This window comes from Siphateles boraxobius, unplaced genomic scaffold, assembly GCF_051911475.1.
Source record: "Siphateles boraxobius isolate OS27281-9 unplaced genomic scaffold, OSU_SipBor_1 26, whole genome shotgun sequence".
NCBI classification, from domain to species: domain Eukaryota; kingdom Metazoa; phylum Chordata; class Actinopteri; order Cypriniformes; family Leuciscidae; genus Siphateles; species Siphateles boraxobius.
Genome location: NW_027508876.1, coordinates 27,587,501 through 27,604,568, shown reverse-complemented (window position 1 = coordinate 27,604,568; position 17,068 = coordinate 27,587,501). Strand labels below are relative to the sequence as shown.

Here is a 17,068-nt window from a genome sequence, read left to right as displayed (position 1 = left end):
CTAACTGTCAGGCTAACGGTCAGGCTAACGGTCAGGCTAAGCCCGTTCCTCTAACACTGACCATCAGGAACACCATGATATTATTACCACTGACACTCTCTCATACCATTATTTTATTACTTTATTAACCACTATCCGTCCAAAAATAAATATACAGTATACAGGAAATCACATAAACAAGGCTACAATGATAAATGAGATAATACAGACCTACAAACGTGTTCAATTATATTGTACATAAAATGTTTATGTTAAAGTGTTATGTTATATACATAGGTCCTATACGCAAAACTATATTTTGTATCTTTATTATATTTGGTTTCTTGAAAAATGTATTTTCATTATTATTTTACCTACAGGTATAAAATATATGAGTGCAATGAGCTATAAGTTCACCGCAACTTATCCAACATTCTAAATATAAATTACTATAGTTAGAAGATATTTCTGGTGTTACAAAATATCGTATATTAAAGGTGCATTGTGTAATATTTCTGAGTATCTATTGACAGAAATGCAATATAAAATCCATAACTATGTTTTCAATCGTGTATAAAGACCTTGCATAATGAACCATTATTTTTTTATTACCTTAGAATGAGACATTTACATCTCCATAACCACGGGCATTCTACGGAGGTCGACATATTGTGTCGTCATGTTTCTACCGTAGCCGACAGCGAACAAACAGCGCTACAGAGCGCGTTTCGTCACTACCTTGAAAAATAAGTGTCTATCTACATACACCGTGGGTTCCCTTACATTGAAATGCCGACATGTTTCTACGGTGGCCCTAAACGGACAAACGCGTTTTGTTACTATGTTGCTCTTCGTGCAAGGAAGCAAGCTTAGTTCAGCGAATAAAACACTGACACAATGATGAACAAATAACAATAATATTCGCAATAACATATAGGCCTAGTTTTACTGAGTAATTAAGTAAACATAATTTCTTAATTTATCCTTGTAAAGAAACCTCATTGCTGAACTGGCTACTCTCTCAGACGATGACATATTTTCCTGTCGGCCACCGTAACTTTTGTTGGTTGCAATTCGTAACCTCACCACTAGATGCCACTAAATATCACACACTGCACCTTCAATTTTCCAAGCAAAATTTATATTTTAGTCAGAATTATTGCGCTCCTATTTGGAGGCATGCGCGCAGCAGCGCTCGTTTAATGTGAAGTTTAGCAGCAAAATGGAAATATTTGCACGGCTTTCTAACATTTACGGATGGAGAATAAACCTGTGAAATTTAAGTTTTGCACTGAGGAAAACACTATGTCTCAAATGCATAAAACATCATAAAATATAGCCTGTGCTGTTTGATGATGATCCACGATCGACCTGTGTGATGGTGACTTTCCCCGCTCCCCACAGCGTTCCTAGGCGGAAAACCAACCTTGCAACATGAGGATTAACGTCCCGGTAAGTTGGAAATAGGAAGTCTTGTGAGAAGCGAGAACGAACGAGAAACACAAACTGCTTTATGGCAATTCGACATAAACACACACGCCGCCCTCAATGTGTATGATGTATTACCCACCTCGGTAGACATAGCTCCACACGATAAAGTTGGCCGGCTCCGATAATAACAAATGCACATGAGCAGCGGTAGAAAGGGGGAGGAAGGGCCGCAAGTGAGTTTTTTTACGACAGTGTTGTGAAATATACGCCCCACAGCTGTAGGGGGAGCTCGCTGACAAAACATGCGGCATCAAAAGTGAAAATCAGCGAACAAATAGCTAGAGTTGCCGAATGCCCCTTTAATCCCAGCTTTTCTAAGCGGCCTTTATGGAACAACCCTGTGAATGGTTTCAACACAGCACGGTGTTTGTTTTGTTTCTGAATAAATTCGTGTTTTTGAACAAATCGGGCTAAGCCATTCATAAAAATAGTCACTTAAGTGAAGCAATTGCTTCTTCCTGAATGAATCTGACATTTTTAAGGAATCGTTTGGATAAATGATTCAGTGACTCAATCATTAAGACTTGCTCCCACCTACTGACGGTTTTAGTTTCCAATTTAAACATTTTTCCAACATGTTCGCATTTCTATGTTCAGAGTTTTATTGCCTATTTAAAAAAATATTTAATCTCATAACATTATTTATGCAACTGAGCAGCATTAAACTGTCAGTGTAATTTAAATATCTAAATGTCACTTTATGCTGTTTGTGCTACTATGGCAGTGCTAAGATGGGTTTTGTAAAGGCCTACACTGATTATATTTGATTAGTAGCAATGGCCAGTTATTTATTCTCATTAATAAAGTATTCAGAGTAAATTTTGTCTGTTTTCATTTACATCTAGGCCTACGTATTTATGAAAACTTGGTTCATTTATTTGATTTTAATAATGAATTAACACGATACTCCATGGTACCATGATACTTCAGCTGGTTTAGTAGCCTATCAGATGCTTTTATGACAAGTTGACAATCCTAATGTAGGGTACTAAAATAATAAAAACTAAAACAGAAATAGAACTATAATAATGCAGTATATAGTGATATTTAAAAAAAAATAGAATTTTAACTAAACTTAAAATGAAAACGGCAAATACAAAAACAAAAGCTAATTCAAAATAATAAAAACCGAAGCCTACCTATCTCAGTCATGTCTGTCAAACGGGTCACGACGTGATCATGTCATGATTTGATTAACATCAGCATCATTTCAAACATTGTGTAATTCCGGCTAAAATGCTAATGCTTCCCCATGGGTAAATGGAGAGCATCATCTGAATATTAAGATTCCCCTTTCATGCTGAGAGATTAATCCAGGAGTCGCTGCTGCGCCATCTGTGCACACACGTGACCAGCACTGCCATGACCAGAGAGAGCGGCTGTCCCAATCATAGACTGTGAAAAGGTCCCAATTCAAAAGCTGCTGTGAAGGTTGGACCGAGCATTGTTAAATGGGACAATTTCTCTCAATATGGCTCTGGGACGGTCTAGTTTATGGAGGACTGTTTTGTTCTAGCAACTGTGACATCTGCTGTTGACGAGCAGTAGTAACGTTTGCTTTGGACTTTTTTGAAAATTATATTAAACTGTCTGAAAACAAAACAGGGTTCACAAACGGTCTAAATATGTTCACCATGGTCCATTTCTGCATATAATAAAGAGTTTATAAACTAAATGCATCTTAGTATGTCAACATTTGATCCGCTTTTTTCTTTTATACATTTGTATTATTAGATTATTTGAGTGAATCGAACCCCAATACTTAAGTTTAAAAGTGTAATTCGACAATTTCTCTCTCTTTCAAAAAATAAGTCCTATCGTCACTGTTGTGCAATGAATTCTGGGGTAGGCAAGGCTGCGAATAATCCATCTGTTGTATTCTTCATTCTCAAACGAAGTACGCATTTGGAGGAGCCTTTGAATTAGGACAGCCTTCGTCACGCAGTGGTGATGCAATTGGCTTTCGAAGGATGCAGCCTCTGAATTGGGATCAGCAAAAGAGTCAGTTGTATGATAGAGGCTACTCATGTGTGGTTTTCCACATCACTGACGTATATAAAGTCATTACTATCAGCAGAACACAAAAGGCTTGTACTGTTACGCCACTGTAAACGTGAGCTGAAAAACGGCGTACTTCATGTCATTCAGTTGCTCCATTTTTTTTCATTCTCCAAAAATTATTTTCTTGCCACACGATGCCAGTATCATTTTTTTATTTGCAGCCATCAAACTGTATTCTGCATTTTGTAAAAAAAAAAATTCTAACAACATGTTTACATAAACTAACAAATTTTAGGCCAATTGTGATTTCTTCTCTGATGTTTTTGTTTTGGTGAATTTGTTTTACTATTCCAATTTCACACAATGTAACAAGTATAATAGATAGATAGATAGATAGATAGATAGATAGATAGATAGATAGATTTTTTTATTCTGGTACTGTGCCTTTAAATTGTAGCCGTCTAGAGGAATGCCTGCTCTAAATGTTTCCACGAGGGAAAAGACAACGTATCATATTCCCAATCACACGGCACCTATACGCCTAAGCTAAGATTTTTAAACAATTCGATCGTTTAAACGAACAACATTAACGTTATTTCAATTGATCCGGAATTTTCCTGCAGGCAATCTGCGTGTAGTGTCGCTGGTCCTGATTAGACTGCTTCACTCAGAACCGAATGTGTTTTCGAGAGGGAAACTTCACAGCTTTGGTACTGAGTCAAACACGGTTTGAGTGAGCGGGCCCAGAAGACGAATAACCCTGGGATTCACAAGGTAAGATGGTTCTGTCCACACGGGAGAGGCATTATTGTGTTTTGGTGACTAAAAACGGTCGCATCGGTTTTGTTTGGTATGGTTGCTGTGTGAACGCGCGCTCGCGTCAAAGGAAGTCGAGTTTCTTTGTCCTGCGCGCTCATGAACAGCGTTCCAGCGCTGGACTCCATATTTATTTACATTTTATGATGTCATAATGTGAAGTTAAAACCCTTCCTTGTTTATGGTGTCATACTGTGGAGTTAAAATCCTATTATATCATAGTGTAGAGGGAACTTCCATTATGAGCACTTCAAAACCTATATTATGACACCTAAGCATGATTGTAAACTTAATATTATGACATCATAAGCTGGAGTTATACCCTTTATTATATCGATGCAATAGGAGATTAATAACCTCAGTTTTCATTATGATGTGTGATTGATTACATAGTTTGATGTAACATCTTGATTATGATGTCAAATTTTAGATCAATTGTACTTGATGTAAAAAATCGTGATTATGATAGGCCATATAAATTTGATCAGAAAGTGTTGGGGTAAACGGTCATGTCAAGGGCTTAATTGAATCATTGGGAAACATAAATAATTTATATTTTTATGTAAGTAAACATAATTACATTTGCTGTATTTAGAGGAAAAAATCCCTATAATTTGAACCACTGACACAGCTTACCCGAAGCTACCATATTGGCTAAATGATTCATGGCGAAGTGTAACCAATTAGTTTAAATGAGTTTCATACATTGGTAATCCTCCAACATGAATGGTGTATCTTTTAGAAGGGATAAAATTGATTTGACATAATATTAATTTAGAAAATTAATAACGATAAAAATCTCTAATATTTCTCATGTGCATCTCAGTCACAGGCAGGAGTATATGAGGGGCAATTTCTAAATAGCCTGTAATTTTTTTCTTTCTGGATTTCTTTCTGCATACTCAGATAAATGTGCATTTCTCCATAGGATCAGTGGTCATGTCTGGCATTGCTCTGAGTCGACTTGCACAAGAGCGCAAAGCATGGAGGAAAGACCATCCATTCGTGAGTAACACTAATATTCTTATAACAAACACACTTACAATCTACACAACCATCAGTTTGAAACTGTGTACGTTTATAATCTTACAAGTAATTGCTAGTTTTATATACCACTAAATTAACCCTGTAACCCCTCTGGTCAGGGCCGTAGACAGGGGTTTATAATCACTGAGGTCCACAATTTGAGTTGGTTGATTTCTCTGATCTACATAATGTGCTTTTTAAGACGTTTGAAGGCCAAAAATATGAATAAGTGGGCGGTAGATTATTTGTCAATACTTGCTCTCTCCTCATCTCCATCACTCTTTCTGCTTATCTTGTCCTGTCTCTTCCCCACCTAAAGCTGAGCTTTAAATTAAAGCTTTTCATTTTCGCCTGGCAGTGATGAAAGTAAACATAGGCTCAACCGATATTTAGTCTATATATTTTATTAATCATTTTCTTACACAAGTTAATTTACTGAAGGCTATAAATGCTAGGTAAATACGTTTACTAAATGTAATGTTGTCTAATGTTTCTTGTCCTCTCACATTGACGGTTGCTATACTTATTACATTACAGGAATTAGGGCTGGGAGAAAAAATCGATTCATCTAGCTATCGCAAATTTTTTTTTTTTTACGATTCTAAACTCAATTTTTTTTATTCCAGAATCGATATTAATTCAAATTCAATTGCTTTATTTTTGTCCTTGCTTGTAGATGAAGTTGACAGATGTTTGCCACTTTCGTTCCAACAGAGGATGAAAAGTGTCGTTATCTATGAGTGTTGAGTGACGTAATATCCCAAGTGGACACGTGGAAGAGACGTGAGACTGAAAGCAATGAAAAGCCCTCGTGCTACTCATATACTGAGAGAGATAAGACAATAGAGCTGCACGATTCATCTTTAAAAGACTGTGATCTCCATTCAAACACCCACGCGATCAATTCAATTCGTCTGTCTATTAAACTTTGACAAAATCATATCACAACATTCAAATCTGTGTTGGCGCTGCCGCTGACCCGGAGAGAGTCGTCATGAAACAGATTCACAAACAGTCTTTTCAACCTCATAGTATCACTATTTCTGTGATGCAATAGTTAAAATTATCATAGAAGTACTTGGATGAACAAATATGAACACTGATGTCTACGATAGCGATCAAAATCAGCTTTTGATAGAAACTTAATGCTTAAAATAACGCATTTATCGATTACAAGTGGCAACAAGTGACTGTTAAAAATGTATTTGTTATTGAGTCATTTATTCAAGAGAATGTAGTATTGTATGATGCTTCTGAAATAAAAGTCAGAAAGATGTGATGATTTGTTTTTGTAAATATGACAATATATTGCAATATCGAATCACTTGTAGAATTGCAATTCTTAAAAAAATCGCAATACATATCAAATCGGCTCTCAAGTATCGTGATAGTATCGAATCGGCAGATAGGTGTATCGTCCCAGCCCTAACAGGAATGCTGCATTAGTTAAATAGCCCTATTTTCAATTCAAAATGGCAAAATTAGACAAAAGTTTATTATTTTGCCTGATTATATTTGTCGGTCATTTAACATTTCTATCCTAAAACATCTGCCAAATATGTCATGTTTAGTTTAGCTACTTGCATGTTATCTTGCACTTTATGACCGTTTACTGAAGCGTTGCGTTTCTGTGAACATAAAGCCCGCCTACTTTGATTTGATTGGTCATCTCAAATATTTTGACATTGATGAGCGGTGACAGACCAATGAGAAGATCTTGTGCTGTGCAATAATCTTGCAGAACTAAAGTAGATTTAATAGGAAATATTTCACATAATTTATTATATACGCCTCAGAAAAATACAGAGTCCCGGTGAATCGCTGGATACGGCCATGCCTCTGGTGCTCACTTAATGATTTTGTCCCGACCAAATGTTCCCAGGGCTTTGTTGCTGTGCCGACGAAAAACCCTGATGGCACCATGAATCTCATGAACTGGGAATGTGCTATTCCAGGAAAGAAGGGGGTAAGAATGTTCATTTAAGCTTTAGTTTGATCAATCCGCTGAAGTTATGAAGCATCATGTGAGATTTCTCTCCATCTCTCCCTAGACTCCATGGGAAGGAGGGCTGTTTAAGTTAAGGATGCTGTTTAAAGATGACTACCCCTCATCACCCCCAAAGTGTGAGTTTTACACAAACATATTCAGTCCATGTTGCTTGAACCACACCTCACGAATACTTACTTCTCTTTTGTAGGTAAATTTGAGCCTCCGCTCTTCCACCCGAATGTGTATCCGTCAGGAACAGTGTGTCTTTCCATCCTGGAGGAGGATAAAGACTGGAGACCTGCCATCACCATTAAACAGGTCACCTAAAACTATATTCCACTCTGGTCAACGGTATTCCAGTGCTTTGTTTTCTAAAATACACTATTCTAAAAACTCTTCTTTCTTTTATTCCTCCTTCAGATCCTGTTAGGGATTCAGGAGCTCCTAAATGAACCAAACATACAGGATCCAGCTCAGGCAGAGGCGTACACTATATACTGGTATGTTTCACACATGCAGAGAGTCACAGTACATACTGAAGGGTTGCACTGTTCGTCTGCTCGTGGTCTATGTGCTTAAAAATATTAGGCTTCCATATAAAACTGGAACATTTGACCATTTCCACCACTTTAATGAATATGAAAATTATCGTACTTGTTAAATCATAATTAATACAATAGCTAATTATGACATGAAAAGATTTTGTCAATTGGCAGAATTCGCAATTTTTACTTATAATAATATATAATAGATCAAAATAATGCATTTTTAAATCTCTTAATTATGAACTTTTTGTCCAAATTTCAACATTTCATCTCAATTCAAAATTATTTATCACATAATTTATTTTTATTTCATTAACATTTTTATTTCACAATTTCCACTGCATAAGTGAATATGAAAAATATCATTTTTGGTAAACCATAATTATGACAAGAATAATTATGACATGACTTTATCTTGTTGTTTTGACTGTCTTCATTAAAAAAATATATATATATTTTTTTTTCTTTTAAATCTCACAAATAGGACTTTTTATTTATTTATGAGAGAGTCAAATTCTGACAATCTTATATCATAATTATGACTTAGTATCTCATAATTGACTTATTAAAGCATATTTTTTTATAATGTGGTGGAAACGGGCTTCCATAGTTTTATTTAAAGGTGCCTTGTGTAATATCCGCAAAAAAAATCTATTCATACTCCACATTCCATACCAGATGGGGGCAGTCTACCTCCAGAAAGTGAGTTGGTCTACTCTAGAGTAACAAACGAGAAACGGCATAGTCTCTATGCTCCGCCCCCTTCACAACGACCCTAGAGCCATAGCCGAAGCCGAGCCAACTCCTAGTAGAGGACGTTTTGACTCCAGAGGAACGTTGGTTGATGTCAAGTGATTTTTAAATTACATCTTCAAGCTACTCCCCTTCACCAGTCAATGTTCATATTCGTTTTGTTCATATTACATTTTTATTGTTAGTTTGAATTACATTAATTTGACAGACAGCATTCGCTGCTGTTGACCAAGCTAGCGCCATTCAGAGCTCCCAACTCTCACGAATTCACCGTCACCGATTCTGTCAATGTTATTACGCAATTCAAACAAAAAATACCGTTTTGGCGCTTGTAAATGTTAACGTTACACGACAGATCCCTAGCACACGTGAACCGATCATCTGTACTAGCTAATAGTAAAAACACACGAACACTGTTGAAAGATACAGTATGCTAAAACTTAACAAAATGTATTCCTCATACATAATACCGACCAATCATTTTTTTTATCAGCGTGCGGAGGTCAATAACATAGCTGGAGAACAAATATGTCAGATTTAGTTACCTCAGGAAAGCAATTTAGTAAACATAATATAGCTCACGTAGTTCTCATTACACCTTGCAATGTAGCCATCGCTAACTTTAGAACTTATAGCGAAAAGCCTTCGATACATTTCTATGTTATAACTTCCCGAAAAAACTAAACAAACTTATAAAACAAACTTCTAGCGAAAAACTAACAGCAGCTTACTAACCAATCCAAAAGAAATGATGCAAGTTCGGAGAAACCTCATTTCTTTCATTTCCATTAGTTGTTTCCAACGATGGAAAGCAGTGCCAATGTTAACTCTGGTTCTGCTCCTTTTTCGATCTGATTTTATTTGAGATCCCGAGTGCGTTTTCCCCTACAGCGGGTGGTGGTGGTAAGGGTCTCTTGCCAAGGGCTTCAGCCATTCTTCCGCTCTCTTCCCTGAACTGAACTGTAGTAGTGGGGTGTACTTTCCACACGATTGACATCAGGTTCAAGTACGCCCACAAGCCGTGCGAGTTATTCGTTTATTGCAGTTTGGCTGGTGGTTATGTTGCCCGCATACCGCCTCCCATGGCCGAAACTGGTATTCTGACACCTGTCGGGCCGTGGCTAGTAATTTAGCATGCTAATTCAGGTTGATATCTCTGCAACACTATAACTTTTCATTTTTTTAATGACATCATCGCCCTTATTTCTTCTCATTCTTTTGATCCGTGTAACTCATTTTTTGTATATTTTTACCTCAATTCTGACACATGGCACCTTTAAATAGATCTAATTTCTGTTAACTTTATTCAGTATTAGCACTGAGCACCATTGCAATGGATATTTATAAAGCAGCATTATTTTGCTGCATAGTGTTTGGAACAGCCTTCACTTTGAGAGCAAACCTATAATGCTTTAATGTTGCCTAGGTTGGCAGTGCACGCTTGCCCTGAATGTTTCTTTTGCTCAGTTTGCACTACGTCTTGTTACATGCCTCTGTATATCAGAGTTTGTTTAGTTAGTTTACCTCTTTTCTATATAGGCTATGTTTTATATATATATTTATATATATATATATATATACACATACATGCATCTATAAGTGACATTGTGGTTTTGCGAGGAACGTCATTTCGTTCTTATGTAAGTCTCTACATATAGCAGAATGACAATAAAGCTCACTTGACTCACTAGGTTCTGGAAGAGCGAGTGTGAGATGTTTCTTGCATTGATTCCTCTGTGTGTGTTTGTTTACAGTCAGAATAGAGTGGAGTACGAGAAGAGAGTTCGTGCACAGGCCAAAAAATTCTCCCCGTCGTAAGCGAGACAGAGACGAATGGAAAGAGGGATTATGTGAATACTCGTGCTATCCTCTCACCGGGACTAAAAGGACTTAAAATATGATGTCTGTGCCATCAACCCCAAACCCTTCCCCTGCACCATAAAATGTACACTCTTATTCCTCCCTTTTAATTTCATTTGCTCTCCGTTTCCCTTAAAACACAGTCACCAATTCAGTATCCACAGGTTTTGTTGCGTTTCAAACCAGCTTGTAAGAAATCACATCATCTTCAGTTTTGGATCAGAATGGACTGTTGGGATTTTAGCTCCTTATTCATTTGGCGTCTGTCTGTGTGCTTACTTGCACTCGTCATTTTATTATGTTTGTAAAGCTTTGTTTCCTCTTGAATACATGCGAGAGAGGGAGTTTGTGTGTGTGTGTGTGTGTGTTGCTCTGGTTTAGGTTGGTTTATAGCTTCTTATATGTGGGATAGTGCCTCATGGTGACATTTCCCCTCAGAATGCTGATCTAGAACCAGTTTCCTCTCCATTGGGCCTGTTTGTACTTGACCAGCCATGTGGTCTTAGATCTTTCTAGGATTGTCTAATGCTGATTTGTTGAATAAAGTCCAGAGTAATTGCTCTTGTGAGCAGCAGAACCAGAGTCCAATTCTCTTAAACATGCTGTACATGGTTTCTTGTTTGTTTGATGGGAACATGTGTCCTGTGTTCACACTGATTGTGTCTGTTTGTTTAATAAAGCTCTTTCTACATAATGCGTCTGTAGACTGTGTGTGTGTGTGTGTGCGTCCTGATCAGATGTGCGTTTTGTAGATGTGTTCTAGTGTTCAAAAACAGCTAGATGGAGCATGCAGGGGTGTTTAAACGTGGCACTGCGCTTGATGCTCATGGCTAAAAACAGAAAATGGTGAGACATGACAAGCAAAGATATTGTTTTGCATGATGCTGAATGTAGAGTTGTGGACTGACTTGAAATATCACAGAAGTTTCATACACATTGCATTTTTGTTTATAGACAAACAAAAAACTACATCAGTAAATTACAGCATTTTTAGAATAGCTTTAAATATAAAAATAGAATTAAATATCAACTACGTAATAAAAATATTACAAATGGAATTTTAGCAAGTATTTAATAAAATCTTAGGTCAAAATTCCTTAACTTGTCAAATGTTTGCAAACAAGTTTAAAACTCATTTTGACGGATTATTTGCTATTTAAAGCTGCATGTAAATTGTGGCAAATAAACTGCATTGTTCAGCAATATATCCGGATTTGCTCATTGAAAGCAATTAGCAGATTATACATGACTGAATACATTTTCTTTAATATTTTTGTGCAAAAGCGCATATAATATGTTAGTGCATTACCTAATATGCAGTGTTGGGTAAGTTACTCTAAAAAAAAATTATTACTAGCTACTAATATCTTCATCAGTATAATTGTACTAATTACCCTGTAAAAAGTATTGTGTTGCTTATGTAAACCCAACTCAATCGGCCCAATGAAGGCATCCGATCAGCGGGTGAAAGTCTGCGCGTTACTGTCTTTCCTCGTGGCAAAGTGATCTGATTAAATGAAATACACTTTTCATATGTATTACCTCGTCATTTCATATGACTCAATAAATGAGAAGGTTTTAATGATATCTGTGCATTATTAAATGTGAGCGAATGTTTAACTATTCTTTTTAACTCTTTACTGTAATGTGGGCTAAACCCGACATTTAGATGAATTATTTTTAAATCCCGTATCAACCTTGACCCGTCGAACAACACAAGGAAAGTAAGACACAAAACTGCACTTATGCTTCTTTCAAATAAACAATGAACAATTATTACATAAATTATCCTTGAACTGACCAAAGTGTGTCAAGGGAGAAGTTTACATTAAAAACATACATTTTAAAACTAAAATGTTATGTTAAATGTACTATTGTTTTATATAGATTTATTGTATTTACTGCAATTGTAACTATGTTACAAATACTGCAGAAGTAACTACAAGAAAGAGTAATCCCTTACTTTTTCAAGGGAAAAGTCATTACTTTACTTAGTAATTATTTACTCCCAACACTGCTGTGAAGATAAAAATCCATCAATTGTCGCTCAAATTAAGCCTTTTCAACACACCGTTAAAAACTTTGGGGTGGTAATTATTTTGATGTTTTTGAGACTCTTCTGCTCACCAAGGCTGCATTTATTTGATCAAATATACAGTAATTTAACAATGTAAAATAAAGGATTCTTAAATGATTTTCAGAATTTTTGATGAATAGAAAGTTCAAAAGGTTGAAATTGAATTATTTTGTAACATTATACATTTCTTTACTGTCACTTTTGATCAATTAAAGGCAACCTTGCTGAATAATGAAAAAAATCGTATCGACCCCAAATTTCTGACCGGTAATGTTAGATGGTATAAGTTTGTGAGTTGGAGAGTGTGCAGTAGTCCTCGCTGCATGTGATGCTTCCTCTCTCGGTTACAGCAAAATCATTAATCCAACAATCGACATCTGACCCCACAGGAGAATGGGGCATGCTGGGAGACGTGGGGTCATCCTGGGCGCTGGTTACCATCTTATAAACTAAGATGGTCTGTTGAGGGGGCGTGTCTGTGCTCTCCTTCAGAATGTCCATCTGGAGAGACTCCTCCCCCTGCATTACATCTCTCACCTTACCGGATAGCATTGAACAGATCTGAAAATACACACACGCACAGACCATCAACAGTGATATATTAGGACAATGCTAGTTCATTTGGTGTCAGGACCAACTTTTTTGATATTGATGTTGCTATTTACTGGTTTAAAAAAAAATGTATTTGCTTGCTTTTAAATTGTACTTATGGAGATAGTTCACTGAATAATGAAAATTCGGTCAGTAATTACTCTCCCTCATGTTGTTCAACACCGTGAGACTTTCGTTCATCTTCGGAACACGAATTAAGATATTTTTTATGAAATCTGAGAGCTGGATCAATAGGCTTCTAAGGGATTGAAACTTGTTCCCCGAAAAGTTATTAAAGACATCGTTAAAATAGTCCAAGTGACTACAGTGGCTCAATCCTAAGTTTATCAAGCGACGAGAATGCTTTTTGTACTTTTGTACTTTACTTTTAATAACTTTTCGGGGCTGGCGAGTTTCAATCCCTTAGAAGCCTAGTGATTCAGCTCTCAGATTTCATCAAAAATATCTGAATTCTTGTTCCGAAGATGAACGAAGGTCTTACGGGGTTGGAACAACATGAGGGAGAGTAAATACTGACAGAATTTTCATTTTTGGGTGAACTATCCCTTTAATGCTTTAAATACTGATATTGATATGAAGTATAAACACATATACTTGACTTCCCGTATAACAGGATGAAATGAGCGACGTGTGTCAAGGTAAATTCATGAACTTAATGTTTGGAACTAACCACAGAGGTTAATGAGAGGCCACACGCGTGTGAAGAGAAGGGTTTCAAACTACAAACGGAGCTAAGATTGATGAAGATGATAGTAAAGAAGAAGTGTTTAAGACAAACAACACATAGCGTAGGAGAAGGTTGAAGCACATACAAGTACAAACTGAGCTTAAAAAAAAAACACACACACAAGGGAATCTTCTGTCATTCCTGAAGAACTTCAACCTGTGAGTACTTCATGCTTTAGTCTAGATTTGACTATCCTTATTCTTATTCTACCTAAATAATCATAGGGTTAAAGGTGTAAGATGAAATGTCACACCAAGTAACACAACCAATGCAATCTTCAGATCTTCTTCTTTTAACACCAGAAACCATCATTAACCATCAAGTATATCTATCAAGGTCAGCCAAGAATCATGGAAGGAGCCCAAACAGTGTAAGAATGAAGATCATTGATTAAATGTAAAAGGTTTACTTGTGCTGAAACCTATTTGAGACTTGAATTTGATTTGAGAAACATGGCAAGTGATTCTCTGTGAAGCCGATAGCAAGTGATTGATGAATTATTGATTTGCAGACTAGTGTCTGGCTTTCTCCAACATGTTACTCCAGCACCAGCACAATCACAAGGAGAATTGACACATTCTGTGGTGTTCAAATACCCAAATGGGGTTGCAAAGTCAGAAACGGGTTTGATATCTTATATCTGATAACACACCAAAGAAAGATATTTGATATCCTTCTCATATCTGATTTGAAAAAGCTTCCTTTATGTACTGTTATAGTATTTATTAATATTTTGAAATAGCTTTTATTATATTTTTCAGTTTTCATTTTAAAATTGTTTTAGTATTTTGTTTGTTGCATAGGCAAAATTTCTAATTTCGATTGAACTTTTTCAATTTAGATTTTCATCTAATATTTATATTTTATTTTACTTCAGCATCATTTCAATTAAAGAGAATGATTTTTAATAGTTTTAGTTAACAATAACAACATTGGTCAAGACAAAGAGACTATTCTAGATCTAAATTCATCCAGGAAAAACATTATTTTGCTGCAATATGTTAACTTAATTACAGTCAAGCATCACTATTATTGCTTATATTTACGGTTAGGTAAAACGTTTGTGCATAACTTGTGCAACAGACATTAATTCCTCAAACTGTTACACTGGCAAACGCCAATCACATCGTCAGAAGATGTACAATTCAACAGTTCATTCATACAAGTTAATTTAAATGTAAACGATGTAACTTTATTTATTTACAATTAACAAAATTTAAACAATGAGTCAATACACCATCAAGCCTTCTTCCAAAACGTGTTTTTGTCTTGATTCACTATGGTAAGCCTATTATAGGCATTTATATTTTAGACCTGACGGGATGGTTTTCGCGGGAAGTTGCGTACATACGTCACTCGCCAGAGCGTGTCTTCTCATATCCATAAATAGAGAAGTTGCTCTGATACGTGTCTGGTGTTTGAGTGGCAGGGGTAGTTGTAACGAGCGAGAAAGTTTAACATTGAGCAGCTAAATCTCAAACCTCCTGGGAATCACGCTTTAAACAAACACTGAACAGAGGAGAGCCTGCGGGCGAAAAGTGATGAGACAGCTCGTAATAAAGCAAGAATTAATATTGGTTTGGCTTTTCGAAAAGAACGAGATTTTTTTCGTTCCAGAATGAATCAGCATTTTTGAATGAATTTGAGTGAATGATTCAAATGACTCACTAAACACAGTAGCATGTCGCGGTCTACTAGTAAAACTAAGTAAACTGTTTTGGTGTACGTATATATATTGGAAGTTACCTGAATATCTACATCCCAGTCTCTGAAATAAGGGGCTGGTGATGGTATATAATCTTCCTTTCTCCATCTACAACACAAACATCCATCATTTATTTACATGAGTACAGATGGAAGAAATCAAAGCATTTAAGGATGTTTCTCACCTTGAATATGGGATACAGGACAGAAGGACCAGCAGAAATGACAAAGGAAGAAAATACCAGGCAATACTGGAAGATGTTTCCGGAGTCTTTTCTTAAACACACAAAGTGAGATGAATTTTAATCACAGTATCTAACTGGAGCTGTCATCTTTACTGTTTCTTGTTTGCGTGTCATCCAATCGGACTCACTAAGAATGTCCCCTGACCTCCAGTGTATCGCAGGGGCCCACGGACTCCACACGCCTTTATAATGCACTTGATCCGGCTGAGATCTCACACGCACTGTGTAACTGGTGTGAGGTTCAAATCTAGACTCGTCCACATGCACCTTCAGATCAACAGCTTCTACCTCATACAGCTAAAACACATGCATTGTGATTAGTAGCATAGAATTTATAAGCATTCCGAAACAGTAACTTTAGAAGTTCAGTGACAAATGAGTGACATTTTTAACTAATGCATAACAATGGTGTAGTTTGACCATTAAACTGGGTAATCATGTTTCTGCATTTCTTGCTATACGCTCGTGGTGTAAAATAGACACTTGTAAAAAAGAGGTGTTAATAGGCATGAATAGAAAAACACATCATTTTTAAACCAATGTGTGGTGTCTGTCAGGAGTTAGTAAGCAATAAAACACACAAGATTTCACGCGTAAAACAACACCATGAAACAATTTTCACAACTAGTTTCACTTCTCTAATTTGTCGCAAATCTTATATATTGAAGAAATGTTTACCCTTTGTTTCTTGGGTCTTGACAATTGAACGTCACTATATGTTTTGGATGTATGAAAAAAGCAGCCTCAATTCTCTAATTCACTACATTTCAAAACATGAAAATTACAGGTTTAAACATCTATTAATTTGTCAAAAAGTAATTTATTTCCGTTTTCATGTTTGAATTATTAAACTTATAACTTTAAACTTGTCCCTCCTATAGTCCTCCATGCTAATTGGATGAGGTATTGAATGATGTATATACTATATGATGGATAGATACACTTTTATGATAGATAGATGCACTTTTATGATGGATGGATGCACTTTTATGGACTTCAAAACAGAAACAGCCATTCACTGCCATTATGAAGCTTGGAAGAGCCAGGACATTTTTTTAATATAACTCCGATTGTATTCGTCTGAAAGAAGAATGTCATATAGTACATGTAGACTTGAGGGTGAGTAAATCATGGGCTAATTTTCATTTTTTGAGTGAACTATCCCTTTAAGGATATAAATACCAACGTTTTTATTTTTTAGAATAAAATGAACTGGTTGTGAATTGTGCACTATAAGACTAG

The 17,068-nt window shown here is 36.2% G+C and overlaps 2 protein-coding genes across 3 annotated transcripts in view; one reads left to right on the top strand and one right to left on the bottom strand.

Annotated features, from left to right (window-relative positions):
• The first annotated feature begins 3,961 nt into the window (after positions 1-3,961).
• On the top strand, positions 3,962-11,155 carry ube2ib (ubiquitin-conjugating enzyme E2Ib). The gene is made up of 7 exons (XM_077245359.1): positions 3,962-4,245; positions 5,216-5,292; positions 7,196-7,279; positions 7,365-7,437; positions 7,512-7,621; positions 7,724-7,803; positions 10,356-11,155. Exons 2-7 carry the CDS (start codon positions 5,227-5,229, stop codon positions 10,417-10,419), a joined length of 477 nt encoding a protein of 158 aa, XP_077101474.1. The 5' UTR covers positions 3,962-4,245; positions 5,216-5,226; the 3' UTR covers positions 10,420-11,155.
• A 231-nt stretch (positions 11,156-11,386) lies between these two features.
• LOC143752212 (interleukin-9 receptor) overlaps positions 11,387-17,068 on the bottom strand; it is an 8,288-nt gene continuing 2,606 nt past the window's right edge. The window contains exons 6-9 of one of the 2 annotated variants that reach the window (XM_077245341.1): positions 15,972-16,123; positions 15,767-15,857; positions 15,624-15,690; positions 11,387-13,099 (exon numbers count right to left, since the gene is read on the bottom strand). In XM_077245341.1, the coding sequence (XP_077101456.1) occupies positions 13,077-13,099; positions 15,624-15,690; positions 15,767-15,857; positions 15,972-16,123 (333 nt within the window). In that variant the 3' untranslated portion in view covers positions 11,387-13,076. Of the gene's footprint in view, positions 13,100-15,623; positions 15,691-15,766; positions 15,858-15,954; positions 16,124-17,068 lie in introns of both variants that reach the window. The other variant, XM_077245340.1, reaches the window with a different exon arrangement.